Source organism: Phycodurus eques, chromosome 10 (genome assembly GCF_024500275.1).
Source record: "Phycodurus eques isolate BA_2022a chromosome 10, UOR_Pequ_1.1, whole genome shotgun sequence".
Lineage (NCBI taxonomy): Eukaryota > Metazoa > Chordata > Actinopteri > Syngnathiformes > Syngnathidae > Phycodurus > Phycodurus eques.
In genome coordinates, this window is record NC_084534.1 from 12,418,924 (window position 1) to 12,431,970 (window position 13,047).

Consider the following 13,047-nt stretch of genomic DNA (forward strand, 5'->3'; position numbering starts at 1 on the left):
TTTGCCAAGTTATTTGCTTTTTCTATGTTAATCATGATACAACCTTACAAGTCCCTCATTTGCCTCTGCTCTCTATCGCTCAACCGAACTGATTTGCATTGGTCATGCAGGGTTTGTTGCATATAATATGCTTTGTACGTTTCCATGACAATTGAAGACACACTAGGTTGGAAAAAGAAACGTGCGGGCAAAAGAGAGCGTGAGAGAGAGCAGGAAATGAGAAATGGGGCGATGTTGAAGTGGGCAGGGTCTAAAAAGGCCAACTGTGACTGAGGGAGAGAAGAAGGAGGAGTATAAGTTCCCCACTTCCCACTGCCATCGTCTCTTTTTACCCCGACCAGCAGAGAGCCTCTACTTCTCCCATTCTTCTCTGTAACACAGAAACTTCTTCACCATGAGCTACAGGAGATCCAACATGCAGCAGATATCTGCCTCCCACATCTCACCCCACTACCGTGCTGCCAGCACCTATGGTGGTGCTGGTGGCCTGGACACCCGCATCTCCTCTGTCTCTACAACCTCCCTGCGTTCTGGAGCAAACAAACTGGGCAGTGGTATTGGTGTAAATTTCGGTGGATCCATGGCAGCAGGCGGTGGCATGGGAGCCGGCATTACAGGCAATGAGAAGGGAGCCATGCAAAACCTCAACGACCGCCTGGCGAACTACCTTGAGACGGTGAGGAACCTGGAGCAGGCCAACCAGGAGCTGGAGATGAAGATCAGGGAGGCGTTGAAGACCGGAGGGCCCGACATGAGAGACTACAGCAAGTATGAACCCATCATTGAAGACCTCCGCAAACAGGTAGATTTGACAAGCAATAATGTTACGATGAGAATCATTTGTTGCCATCACCTAATAATATCAGCAGGTTGTGTTCATTATGCATCTGGTCTCAACCCAGGTCCCACATTGTTTTGTAGCAATTAAGTCATAACCAACTTTCATAGAAGCCAAATCAAATTGGTCTCATCTTTTTTTTATTTTAATTGAGAGCACGTTATTAAGAATCTGGGGAAGAACTGCTCATTTGTCAATCTTGATTCAGACTCTATTCATCCCCATGGGGTATTTAATTAAGGAATGGTGCTCCCTATCCACCATCTGAGAATGAACACTCTAAACAAAACATTCACTTATGCTACCAATATGCAAATAAGTACACCATTTCTTTTGTCAGCCATCATAGTTCTTGCATAAGAATGAAGGGTGTGGTTGCCCAGCTCTGACCATCCCCCATCAATCTGTGTGCTTCAAGTTGTTCACAACTTCCCTTGATGAGTCATCAACATGAGGGTAGAAACTTCCACATACAAAAGTTCTCCAAATGGCGCTGCTTATAATTGACATTCTACGCCACTCCCCCGTGTCTGTAGGCCCCAATGTAAAACAGATGTGTGGTAAAACACACACACAAAGGATCTTGTCCTGCCAGCATGAGTGTGTATGCTGATGTATAATGTGTGAGCGTATTGCTTGCATAACAATCAGCTGCACTCACCAGAGTCAAATGTCACATATTTCTCCAAATGCCAAATATCTTTTCACATCATGACACTTTTTTCCCCAACTCATAAAGGGTTGTGTGTGTTTCCCATTCCTGCCAGACAGGATACCATGGGTTTGAAAGAAATTCACTCCCACCCACCAAAAAATGTAGATTTCTCTACTCACATAAACACATTTGATTTGTACAAGATTTACTCACAAGGAAAAATAGCTTTTCCAGAGAGTAGAAGAGTTCCAGTGAAAGATTATTCCTGCTCTTCCATGACCCCTTTGTGTAATCTGACTCTTGGGTGCTTAAACAGATGCAGAGATCCAACTCACATCTGCAGACATATTGTGAAGAGAGAATCCCCAAAGGATGCGTGATGAATGGAAACACAAATATGAATAAGAACAGAACCAAATTTGCAACACCAATTAACAATTCACAAATACCTGTCATAGAATTTGTTTTTCCGTCTAGATCTTTGACAAGATATCAGAAAATGCTCGACTGGTGCTCCAGATTGACAACTCCCGTTTGGCTGCTGATGACTTCAAAGTCAAGTACGTTGCTTTCACTTCATGCTCTCATGCATTTAGTTCAGGTTATATAAATGTGGCAAATCTAGGCTTCCTTGTCACATGTCATTTGGCCTTGCCAAGGCAAGACAAAACAATACCACCCACCCTTGGGATTTTACAGAGAATACTTTCTCACCATAACATTTTACACAGTTTTGAATACCAGCACTGTCTTTTGACGACATGAAGGATGAAAATCATCCATTTCCAAATTGAAATGTAAGGTGGTACCTTCTTTTATTACATCTAAAATACAGAAAAAAAACGTTTGTATGTGTTTCAGATTTAAAAGAATTCCCTTGCAAAATGTGGAGATATATGCTTTTCATTGGACAGCGACAACATGTATTGCATGTGTGTAATAGAGTGTTGGTTTATACAGGTATGATACGGAGCTGGCAATACGCCAGTCTGTCGAGGCCGACATTGCCGGGCTAAAGAAAGTCATCGATGAAACTAACATGAGCAGGATGAACATTGAGAGCGAGATTGAAGCCGTGAGGGAGGAGCTTGAATTCCTCAAGAGGAACCACGAGAATGTGAGTGTACAATACAGAAACATTTGCCTTTGTACTTACTATTCAAAGTTGTCCTTGAGTTGTCCCTGTTTATTCAATTTTGAGACCTCAACAAAAATTCAAGGCAATGAGAAAGGAGCGACACAGAGAGAGAGAGAGAGTCTTACGTAATGTGTAAGATTCAAGTGTAAATGCAAAACAAAAGTAAAAAATATATAAATTCAAGAAGTTAAAAAAAGTTACCCGCAACAGTGTATGAATGGACAAATAAATGTTCATATGAGATCCAATAAAAGCGCTACAGGCGATGACAGTATCTGAGACTGTTGCTGTATGGATTCTGCACGGACCAAGTGGGACAAGATCTGAGGTGGACCACCTTCCCGGAGGCAATTGCTGTGGAGGATTCTGCTCCGACTGACCGGGCCAGGTCCTGAGGAAGAACCACTTTCTGAAGGCATCTACCTGTGGCTCTTTATATTGACTCTTATACCATCTTCATTAACATTGTACAGCATCATACTATGTGATAAATGTTGTCCACTTGACATCCATTACAGCCTGGTCATCCTGAGAAGGGGATCCCTCCATCTGTGGTCCCTTCTCAAGGTTTCGTTTTTTCTCCCAAAATGGGGTTTTGATTTTTTTTCCTTGCCCAACTGGGGGGTTTAGATCAGGGGATGTCATTAGTCTTTGTCAAATGTGGGCCTGTGAAGCCATATGAGACTCTTTTGTGATTAAGGGCTATATATATATATATATATATATATATACACACACACACACACACACACACACACACACACACAACTCTGATCCTGACCAGTGATGAGTCCCAACGCTGGCTGTGGGAATTTATTCTTTTGAGTGAATAATTTTTTTTTCTTCTTCTTCTTCTCTGTTTTGCCATGTAGGAGGTAAGGGAGTTGAGGAATCAGATCTCCCAGTCAGGAGTGCAAGTGGATGTCGACGCCCCCAAGGGCCAAGACTTGTCACAGATCATGGAGGACATGAGGGGCAACTACGAAAAGATCGCACTCAAGAATGCAGAGGATCTCAAACGCTGGCATGAAAATCAGGTAAGGTGGTACTGTGATGGGCCATCATGAACCAAGTTAATACCGGTATTTGGTTAATAAGTGTGATATCCTTCCTTCTCTCAACTCTAGACAGCAGATGTTCAGGCGCAAGTATCACAGAACACAGAGGCGCTGCAGGGTGTCCAAATAGAGCGGAGTGACTTAACCAGACAAATACAAACTCTGGAAATCGAGCTTGCATCTCAACAGAGCTTAGTGAGAAAATGACTTTTCTGTTCTTTATCCACTTTGATATCATCTAGTTGAATAACACTTAAATCCTCCCAAACACCTCATTGCTCTTTTATGATGGATTATCAGAAAGCCTCCTTAGAAGACACACTACGCAACACAGAGCTACGTAACAACATGGAAATGGAGAAGTATAATTCTATCATCATACATCTGGAAGAGGAGCTCGGAAACCTGCGCGCAAATATCCACCACCAGACGCAAGAGTATGAGGCTCTGCTCAACCTCAAGGTGAAACTGGAAGCTGAGATCGAGACCTACAAGCGCCTGCTGGATGGTGGCGATTTCAAGTAAGAGTTAACAGTGAAACCAAGTTGCTCTAATTTCAAAGCAAAACCATCTGTTCCAGAGTCAAACATCATAAAACCTTTTTTAATTGTACATGCAATTCTTTAAGTAACATTTGAAAACTCCTTTCATAACTTACAAATAAAACTAAAATAAATGTAATACTACTGCAGTATGTACTGTTTGAGTAACCGTACGCTCAACATGGCATCTGCTTTGTAAAATTACTGAATTTGGGTCATTTATTGGTATTTAATTATGTTTTGCTCATATTGTACATAGCAACAAGACCGTTCTACTTATGTCACAGTAAGTTCAATTTCTGATGGTTTTATTATGACACTTTTCTCAATTTTCCTCATAATGGGAAAAAGAAAAGAAAAAGACACTCCTTTAGATACCTACTTCTGTCTCATGAGATTTGTTGATGTCTCACATGATGATATTTGAATTCCATATTCTGTTACTTTTTGGGGATTTCCATTTTGCAGCTTTCACTGTACTGTATACAAATAAAGAAGACCAAGTTCAGGTGATGGTAGTGGTGGAGGGAAATACTAAAGTTACTTCTTGGAAATTACATGCTCAAGTAGTTGCAAAAATTGCTGTTGAAAGTCAGGTCACAATAAAAGTTTTAAACTGTCAACCCATTGCATTTGTGTTGTGTACAGGCTCCTAGATGCCCTTGAATGAGCTGTCGGGCACAGTTCCCGTTGAGGAGGATCCAGGGCCATCCAAACCCAATAAAAAGTTATTCAATTAAGGAATATAATTCCATAACATAATTGCATCAGGTGTGATTAAAGTGAATAAGGCCATTTACAAATGTGTGACCTGGCGACAATAAAACAATTTGTTAACCATCAGTGCTGACTTTTGTATTTTTGTTATGGAATATAAAACTCTTTGCTTAGTTACATGATTATATTATGCTGAATATGAGGTTACATGAAAAGCATCATGGTGTCAAGTGGTTTCCACATCTGCCTCGCAGTCCTGGGTTTGATTCTCGGCTGGGGTGCTCCCGTGTGGAGTTTGGATGTTCTCCCTGGACTTGCGTGGGGTTTTTCTAGGTATTCTGGCTTCCTCCCATGATTAAAAAAAACATGCATGTTAGGTTTACTGTAGACTCAAAATTTTCCATAAGTGAATGTTAGGGCTGGTCAATATGGCAAAAAAAATAAAATAATAAATTACAATTATTTTTTTCATATTTTCCAATCTTGACTATTATCACAATTTTTTAAATATTGTTTTGAAACTTTTTTTTTTAAAGTGCCAGTTTTAGTTTTTCAGTTCTGTACTGAAAACTTTAGAAGCTAGAGAATAGTTCAACATCTTAATATACGCACCAGCTGATCACCGTGATCAACTGGTGCGTAGTAAATGTTCAAATAATATAATACATGTAGATTAGATTAGAATGATACCCATTTGAAATATTACGTGACAGCATTATTGCTTTCTTCTAATGTAGGAAAAAAAAGACACTCCTTAATTTCTGCTAATTGTGCTCATTACTTCACACATATTCATGTAATAGGTTTATGAAAACTATACACAGTATATGGGAATTATTGATCCTAATCTCATGTGTTGATCAGAGTTGTGATTTAAGATTTTCTCGGGCCTTAGAAGATTTTCAGATTTCAAAATGGACCCCAACACTCTTGACGTTTCAGAATGACAAAGTTCGTGTTAGATTCAAAACGTCATAAAATAGGTCAAAACTTCTGTTGATGTCCATGAAGATGTTGTTTTGCTGAAAACACAGATTGTTTGCTTTCATGGAGGAATAAGGAAATCAGAAATTATCCTATTTGAGAACCTGAAATCATGGAAATTGGACATTTTCAAATAATTATACAAAATGGCTCATAACATTTTCACTTCCTCTCTATCTTGTGTGGAATAAACCTGCTGGCAAGAACGATGTCTTACAGATTTGTTTTCTGTACAGTGTTGCCACTGGGCATTTACATGTAATTATGGGGATACCTATGCTGTACTGTCTTTGTGTTTTGACGGAATCCAAATTTGACAGTTTGGTTCATTAGTTCTTTGGACACAACAGAGATCAACTGTTGAATGCAAGAAGATGATAAAATTGCTCATAAAAGTTGGCTTAGTCCTTAACAATTGATCCCCCACCCCATTTATGAAATAATGGCAATTTAGTGTAAGAGAAATAAAGACACTTAATAGGTTGAGTGGTAGGTAAATATGCTAAATTAATCAGTTAATCACTACTATACTCAAGTAGATTTTCCAGGCACCTGTACACTCCTGTTTATTTTTTTCTGACAACTTTGTACTTTTACTCCCGACAGATAATGCATCTGCATTTCTTACGTTTTCAAAATAAAATTGTTACTTTTATCAACCTCCACATATGCTGATGACACGATGTAAATAGATAGATGTAAAGTAAGCCGTGGTCGACCTCTCCATTGAGTGAGATCTTGGAATCTTATTCGGAAGAAAAAAAAACAGCGACAGCAGCAACGTGAACCAGGAAGCATTAATGATGATGACACAATAGATTCAGAGACGTAAGAAATTCCTCAAGCATCACCTTATTTAAAATAACCGTTGATGTTGTCAGCTACAAGAATGATTAGTGGCAAATGCATTGTGTCGCACCAAACCACCAGCTTTGTGTTAAAAAAATGGTCTAATCTGAAAATACACATACAAGTAAGGTGTGTGTTTTTTTTCGTTATCATGAGCTACTTCAGCTTTTGTTTTTTTTACTTAGTTCACAACGTTAGCAACGCTATGGATGTAAACATGTTGTTTTGATGGCATAAAACTCAAACCAATGCTAGCTAGCTCTTGTGACATTTTTCTTCTTCACAGTATGAGCACTATATTTAAGCTAACAAAAAGAGAGGAACTATTTTGTGTGCAGAAGTTTGTTTTTACGTAGTGTCAATTTATCAAAACGGGTATTGTAATGTAGTTGACAATGAAAATGCATTTGTCCTGTTAACTTCGGTACTTTTATTCCAGTGTGTACTTGTTTTATTTTTACTTTTGCTTCCATACAGGAGTTGAATCAGTACTTTTAACAGAGTCTTCTTTTACACACGTATCTGTACTTCTCAAGTATAGCGTGTGAGTACTCACTGTTGCAACCTCTAGTCGATGTGCTAAATTAATCATGGCAGCAAGTCGACGGAGCGATCGGAGAAGCGGGGCAAGGGAGGAGACACTCGCTGAGCTCGTGAACGCGAATGCGCGCTACCGATAATAACCCGCTGACGCCTTCATCCGGGAACTACCGCGAACTTGCTCTTCAACATGGCGGCGTCAGGTGAGGTTTATGTGGGTAAACCGACAGCGTCGGTTGGGGTACAATTCAGCCCGTTTTAACAACGTATAACCGGTCGGTTCGCGTTTGAGATTCGTAAGTACGTCCTTGCTCACATCCCCGTCGTCGTCCGGAGCGGAAAATAGCTCCGTTACTATTTTTAAGCCGGTACATACGAAACCGCTGACGGATGGTAACTACACGAAGCAACGACTCGCCCCATTTGAACATTTTACACACACCTTATTGGTGTTTGTTGGAATTATGTAATTTGTCTGTACTCGTTAGTTAACGCTGCATTACAGCCGCCCTGCTTGCTATACGACGTGTTAGCAAACGCTCAGGGCACACTAGCAGCAACGGTTGTTGGAGGACTTGGGCCGAGCAGTCTGGATAGCCACCCGAGGACTCTCCCCACGTGTGCGGCCGCGCTCCCCGACGTGTGTACGTGAATTAATCCGCTCAGTTGGACCCGTTTAGCGCACGTCCCAAACAACACACCCGTGGTGGCTTTTCATCGTCGGGGCGTCCGCAGCCTTTCCGGTCAAATCCTGCTGCGACGATTGCGCACTTGATTCGTGGCGCCGCGAAGTGCTCGACTAGGCCGTAAAAGCTAGCCAGCTCAGCAGGGATACACTCCCTGTCAGCACGCCTTGTGCTGACTAAGCTGCGGTTAAACATTCTCCGAAGAGGCACCTATATTAATTGTCTTCTATTGTTTTGGGACATACTTTTAACTGCCACGTGTTGGCCATGACTGGCTTTTCTCTCACTGATTCATAAAAGTTCTCATATAGCCGCATTCTGCTGACTTAATATGGATTTTAAGATTGTTTTTTTTTTTAAGTCAGAAGATGCCACAAATGGTAAATAACGTGTGCAAACAGGTGTGATTTAGTTATCAATCACCAAACATACTATTTGTTTGCAGTTTTATGTAAAGAATGTCATGATTGCTGGAATAGACAGTAAAGCTTCCAGTCAGCTTTGTCCTCACTTTTCCTCCTGATCAAAACAAATCAGAACTGCTCTCACACTTCCTTGCCATTCAGACAATATAAAATGTTCTGCCATCACTATGACTCATGGATACTTTCTGGCTGTGTGTCACAACCACTACTAGCCGTTTCTAATGTCCACTCTTTGTTTACATTCTAATCAAAACATAAGGAGGGATATTGTTTTGACTCATCTTTTCAAATGGTGTGTGCCAAAGCAGACTGGAAGTCATGCACTGGGTTACTTTTTAATAGGTACAAAATTAATTAATCCCATGTGGGAAATAAAATTTTCACAGCAACAACATTAAGACACATTGTTTTGTAATATAGATAGAAACCAACATCATTTAGCTGTTTGATGGAGTTGTGATCAAATTTAACCAAGATTACAGTTTAAGCACACAGTGAAATCTTAAATGTTTGCTCGTTTTAATGCATCAACACGACAGCTATTTTTTCTGATGGCATGCGAAGTCGATGTGCAAACTCTCTGTGGTTTTCCCCTTTAGCTAAGAAGAAGAATAAGAAGGGGAAGACCGTTACTTTGACCGACTTCTTGGCGGACGATAGTGGAGGCAGTGGCCCGGCTCCCAGTTACCCCGTCAAAACCACGAGCTGGGCTGATGAAACAGATGACTTGGATGGAGATGGTGAGCACACACTGAAATGGATGGCTACAAGGGTTGGGAATCTCTGTCATGGGGCCGCTTCAATACATCTAGATACATAGGTTATGATTTGTTTCAAAAACTTTATCTTTAAGGGTGGAACGATACGATTCGGTTCACTATGGGAGCGATACGATTTGATTTGGTGTGGAAACAATGTGAAAGTTAACATTGTTGATGTAGACATTAATCTTAAAGAACCTTGATTTGACTTGACTTAACCAATTGTAGAAAATGACATTTGTCTAACCCTATTTTCAAATGTAAAAGAACACTTATCTCGAAGACTTGCTGCTTAATGGCACTGAAAAAAATAAAAAATAAAATATATCTATTTTAGATATCAAATTATTTAAATAGATGACAACAATTTATTTTGTAGAGAAAATAATCTGCACAAACAAACAATAGTTAAGAGCCAACAGGGGTCTAGCACACAATTCCATCCAAGCTAGGACCGCCACTGCACACATGCAATTTGTTTTTTTCTTTAAAAATTTTTTTTTTCTGTTTTTTAAATTTTTATTTATTTTTAAACAATCACAGTGCTTGCTGAGTGCCGACTGAAGGCTTCTTGTTGTCACTGCGGCTATCCTGCGCGCAATCTGCCTTTATGCTCCAGCACAACCCATGTGCGCTTTTTTTAAAATGTGCTGCTGTTCTACTCCAAGTCGGGGGTGTCGCTGCGGTTGGTATTGGCTAGGACACCACATGGTGCAGTTTCCTCTGCATTTTATGGCCAATTCCGGTAGCTGTTTTTAATTTCGGAACAAGGAAGAAAGCAACAACAATGGCGACTGTGGAACAGTGCCTGCTAGAACAAATGGACGTAGATACCTAGATGATGCGTTTAATTATATTGCAAAATCGATCAAGGTAGCGTAGGTGGTAGGTGCGTCCACTAAATGAAAATCGGGATGGCGGTACTGAGGAAACAAGGGTATCGCTGAGTACGTCATCGCAGCATGTTACTAAAACGGACCAATCACGAGAGATGATCGCCACTGCATTCTGCGTGCGGCGACAATTTGTGCCATGTGCGCATCAAGTGTCGCATAGGGGCCGTGAGGCCCAATGCGTTGGCCACGTGATACAATGCAGGCGCTGTCGCCGGTGAGAGCGCGGGAGTATAAAGAGGCCTTGACTTTTTTAACTTTAAGTTGTGATTATTAGCTTCGCTTGACTGTTAATTGTTGGATTAGCTTAGGGACATACCTTACTGTGTGTCTTCTCGGTAGTTTTTTTGGGGGGGCTCAAAGTACCAACGGTGGAACGTATAAGTGGAGTGAATGGTCTCAAGAAGCAGCATTAGTTTGCTGAGGTACGTGGCCCATGGGATTGCAGAGAGGAGCCAGATGAGGTGGATCGGGCATCTGTTTAGGATGCCTCCCGGACGCCTCCCTGGTGTGGTGTTCCGGGCACGTCCCACCGGGAGGAGACACCGGGGACGACCCTGGACATGCTGGAGAGACTATGTCTCTCGGCTTGCCTTGGAATGTCTCGGGATCCCCTCGGAAGAGCTAGAGGAAGTGGCCGGGGAGAGAGAAGTCTGGGCTTCCCTGCTGAGGCTGCTGCCCCCGCGGCCCGACCTCGGATACGCGGAAGACGATGGATGGATGGGATTGCAGAGATGTACCCTCCTTTGCCATATTCTCTGTATGTTTACAATCTGCGATGCACATTTTGCTGCCGGCCCCGGTGTCGACAACTGACTTGAGATAAGGTATGCAGAGTTGGGTAGTAACGTGCTACATTAATTCCCTTACATTTACTCAAGTAACATTTTGGATAAATTGTACTTGTCAGAGTAGTTTTAATGACGCATACTTTTTACTTGAGTATGTTAAGAAGAACCGGTACTTTTACGTCGTTGCTCGCTACTTGCATCTTTCATTTATCAATAATTGTGTGCGATCTATTTTTAGACTTTCGTTTTCCACTTCCGCATTGGGCATCGTTGCTCAAATCCACTGTGATTACCACAGTGATGTTTGACTCATGTTCACCAATCAAATGACACAAGAAAGTCATGTCCATAAACAGTCTTCTATTCAGCTTTGCGGGCCAATCAAAGTGAATCGTGACAGCCGCGCGGGACTTGTTTACATTACAGACTACAAAAAACAACAGCCTTAAACATGCAGCGTAGTTTTGCCACTGCCCAAACTTGGATATTTCAGCCCACTTCTAACTTGAGACAACACCTCGTGTTAAGTTGCAGATGTTTTTGCTGTTGTTTTGGCTGTGCATATGGCAACATTAGCTAACTTTATGGTTACAAGTGACTGTAAAACATGCATCTTGTTTTCTTACTCACACACTCTCCCTCTCTATCAATGTCTGGTTAGCAAACAGCTTCTTCATTCAGTCACTAAACTGACTTTGCGCACATATCAGTAGTGTCATGAGCTGCGATGTTACGTCCCCTTCATGTGGCTAACCTGTGCTAACGCTCTGAGCTAACTTGTTAGCACACCACTAAGAGTGAGTAGTAGTGAATAGTGTAGTTCATAATAATGCTTCCTGCAAAAAAGAAAAATGGTGACGTGTTAAATACTTAGCCGCTGTATGAGTGCTATCTCCTGTATTCCTCACATCCATGCCTATGGGTTAGCATGTCAGTCTTGTTTTAAAAATAAAAAATAAGTGAAATTTGGGAAATACATTGATGTAAAAAAATCAATTGCATGCGCCTGTCCTTTTCCAAATAGTTTATTTCTGCTCGTTACCAGATTAATTTGAAATAAATGAAATTGTATATAGCCTAATGCGACCTAGACTGCGTCACAAATCAAAATGGTAGGTCATATTAGTAGCTTTATGCTGCAGTGCCAATAAGTTGTTCAAAAAGGCTTTTGACAGTAGAGTGATTAATTTTCCCCTCTGTTCCCAACTTTTCAGTGTCGACTTCGTGGCACACAGATGAGGATTCATTCCGTGGCCGAGGCATTGACCGGTCCATCCTGCCCACAGCACCCCGTTCAGCTCGTGAGCCAAATATTGATCGGTCCCGACTGCCCCGCAGTCCGCCGTACACTGCCTTTCTCGGGAACCTGCCCTATGATGTCACTGAAGAGTCAATCAAAGACTTCTTCCGCGGTTTGGCAGTAAGTGAATAATTGTACATTCAATCAAAGCTGGCAATACTTCTTCAACTTGCAGTTTTAAGATAGTTGCGTGGGATGTTTGTGAGAGCGGCCGACCTATTTTGGCCCAATGCTGCCCCAAGTTATTGATGAATGAGTATGTGATGTTTTTCTCCAGATCAGTGCAGTGCGTCTGCCTCGTGAACCTAGCAACCATGAGAGGTTGAAGGGCTTCGGCTATGCAGAATTTGATGATGTGGATTCTCTCCTGAGGGCCTTAAGTCTCAATGAGGAGGTGAGGCAACACACCATGTAGTAGAGTTTTTAAGCGAAGTGTATGCACTAGGGGTTGAAGGACAAATGTGACGATAGTTGTGTCGAGGACGACTGATGATTTTTCTCAACTCGTGCACCAATGTAAAAAAAAAAAAAAAAAAAAAGAATAATAAAAATCACTGTGCACTCCAACCTTCTCCCTCACTCACACACTGGCTGCATTGCTGAAGACACACCCCACCCAATACACATTCATCCATTCAGATACAGTTCAGGTACTGTCAGAATTTATCCACCTAACAACAATTCATGTAACACAACAAGATCGCTCCTTGCTGCAGTATATAACAATAGTATGAAGTGTAAAACAAAATAAAAGAGGAGGCAATGGTTTTAAACAATGTATTCTACCAAACCTACAGTTGTGTTCCAGGTAGGCCTGTCAAGATAATATTTCCAAGACAATATATTTTCACAAACTTTTTTAATGCCTCT

General features: G+C 41.3%; 2 protein-coding genes across 4 annotated transcripts in view; both read left to right on the top strand.

The window, feature by feature from the left end:
- The first annotated feature begins 306 nt into the window (after positions 1-306).
- Positions 307-5,074, top strand: LOC133408235 (keratin, type I cytoskeletal 18-like). The gene is made up of 7 exons (XM_061686832.1): positions 307-802; positions 1,971-2,053; positions 2,454-2,610; positions 3,504-3,668; positions 3,759-3,884; positions 3,990-4,210; positions 4,880-5,074. The coding sequence occupies exons 1-7, from the start codon at positions 395-397 to the stop codon at positions 4,899-4,901; spliced, it is 1,182 nt and encodes a 393-aa protein (XP_061542816.1). The 5' UTR covers positions 307-394; the 3' UTR covers positions 4,902-5,074.
- A 2,422-nt stretch (positions 5,075-7,496) lies between these two features.
- The window catches only part of LOC133408234 (eukaryotic translation initiation factor 4B-like), a 21,966-nt gene continuing 16,415 nt past the window's right edge, over positions 7,497-13,047 (top strand). For all 3 annotated transcript variants that reach the window (XM_061686829.1, XM_061686830.1, XM_061686831.1), the window contains exons 1-4: positions 7,497-7,524; positions 9,032-9,172; positions 12,092-12,297; positions 12,455-12,571. In XM_061686829.1, coding sequence (XP_061542813.1) covers positions 7,512-7,524; positions 9,032-9,172; positions 12,092-12,297; positions 12,455-12,571 — 477 coding nt within the window. In that variant the 5' untranslated portion in view covers positions 7,497-7,511. The remainder of the gene's footprint in view (positions 7,525-9,031; positions 9,173-12,091; positions 12,298-12,454; positions 12,572-13,047) is intronic.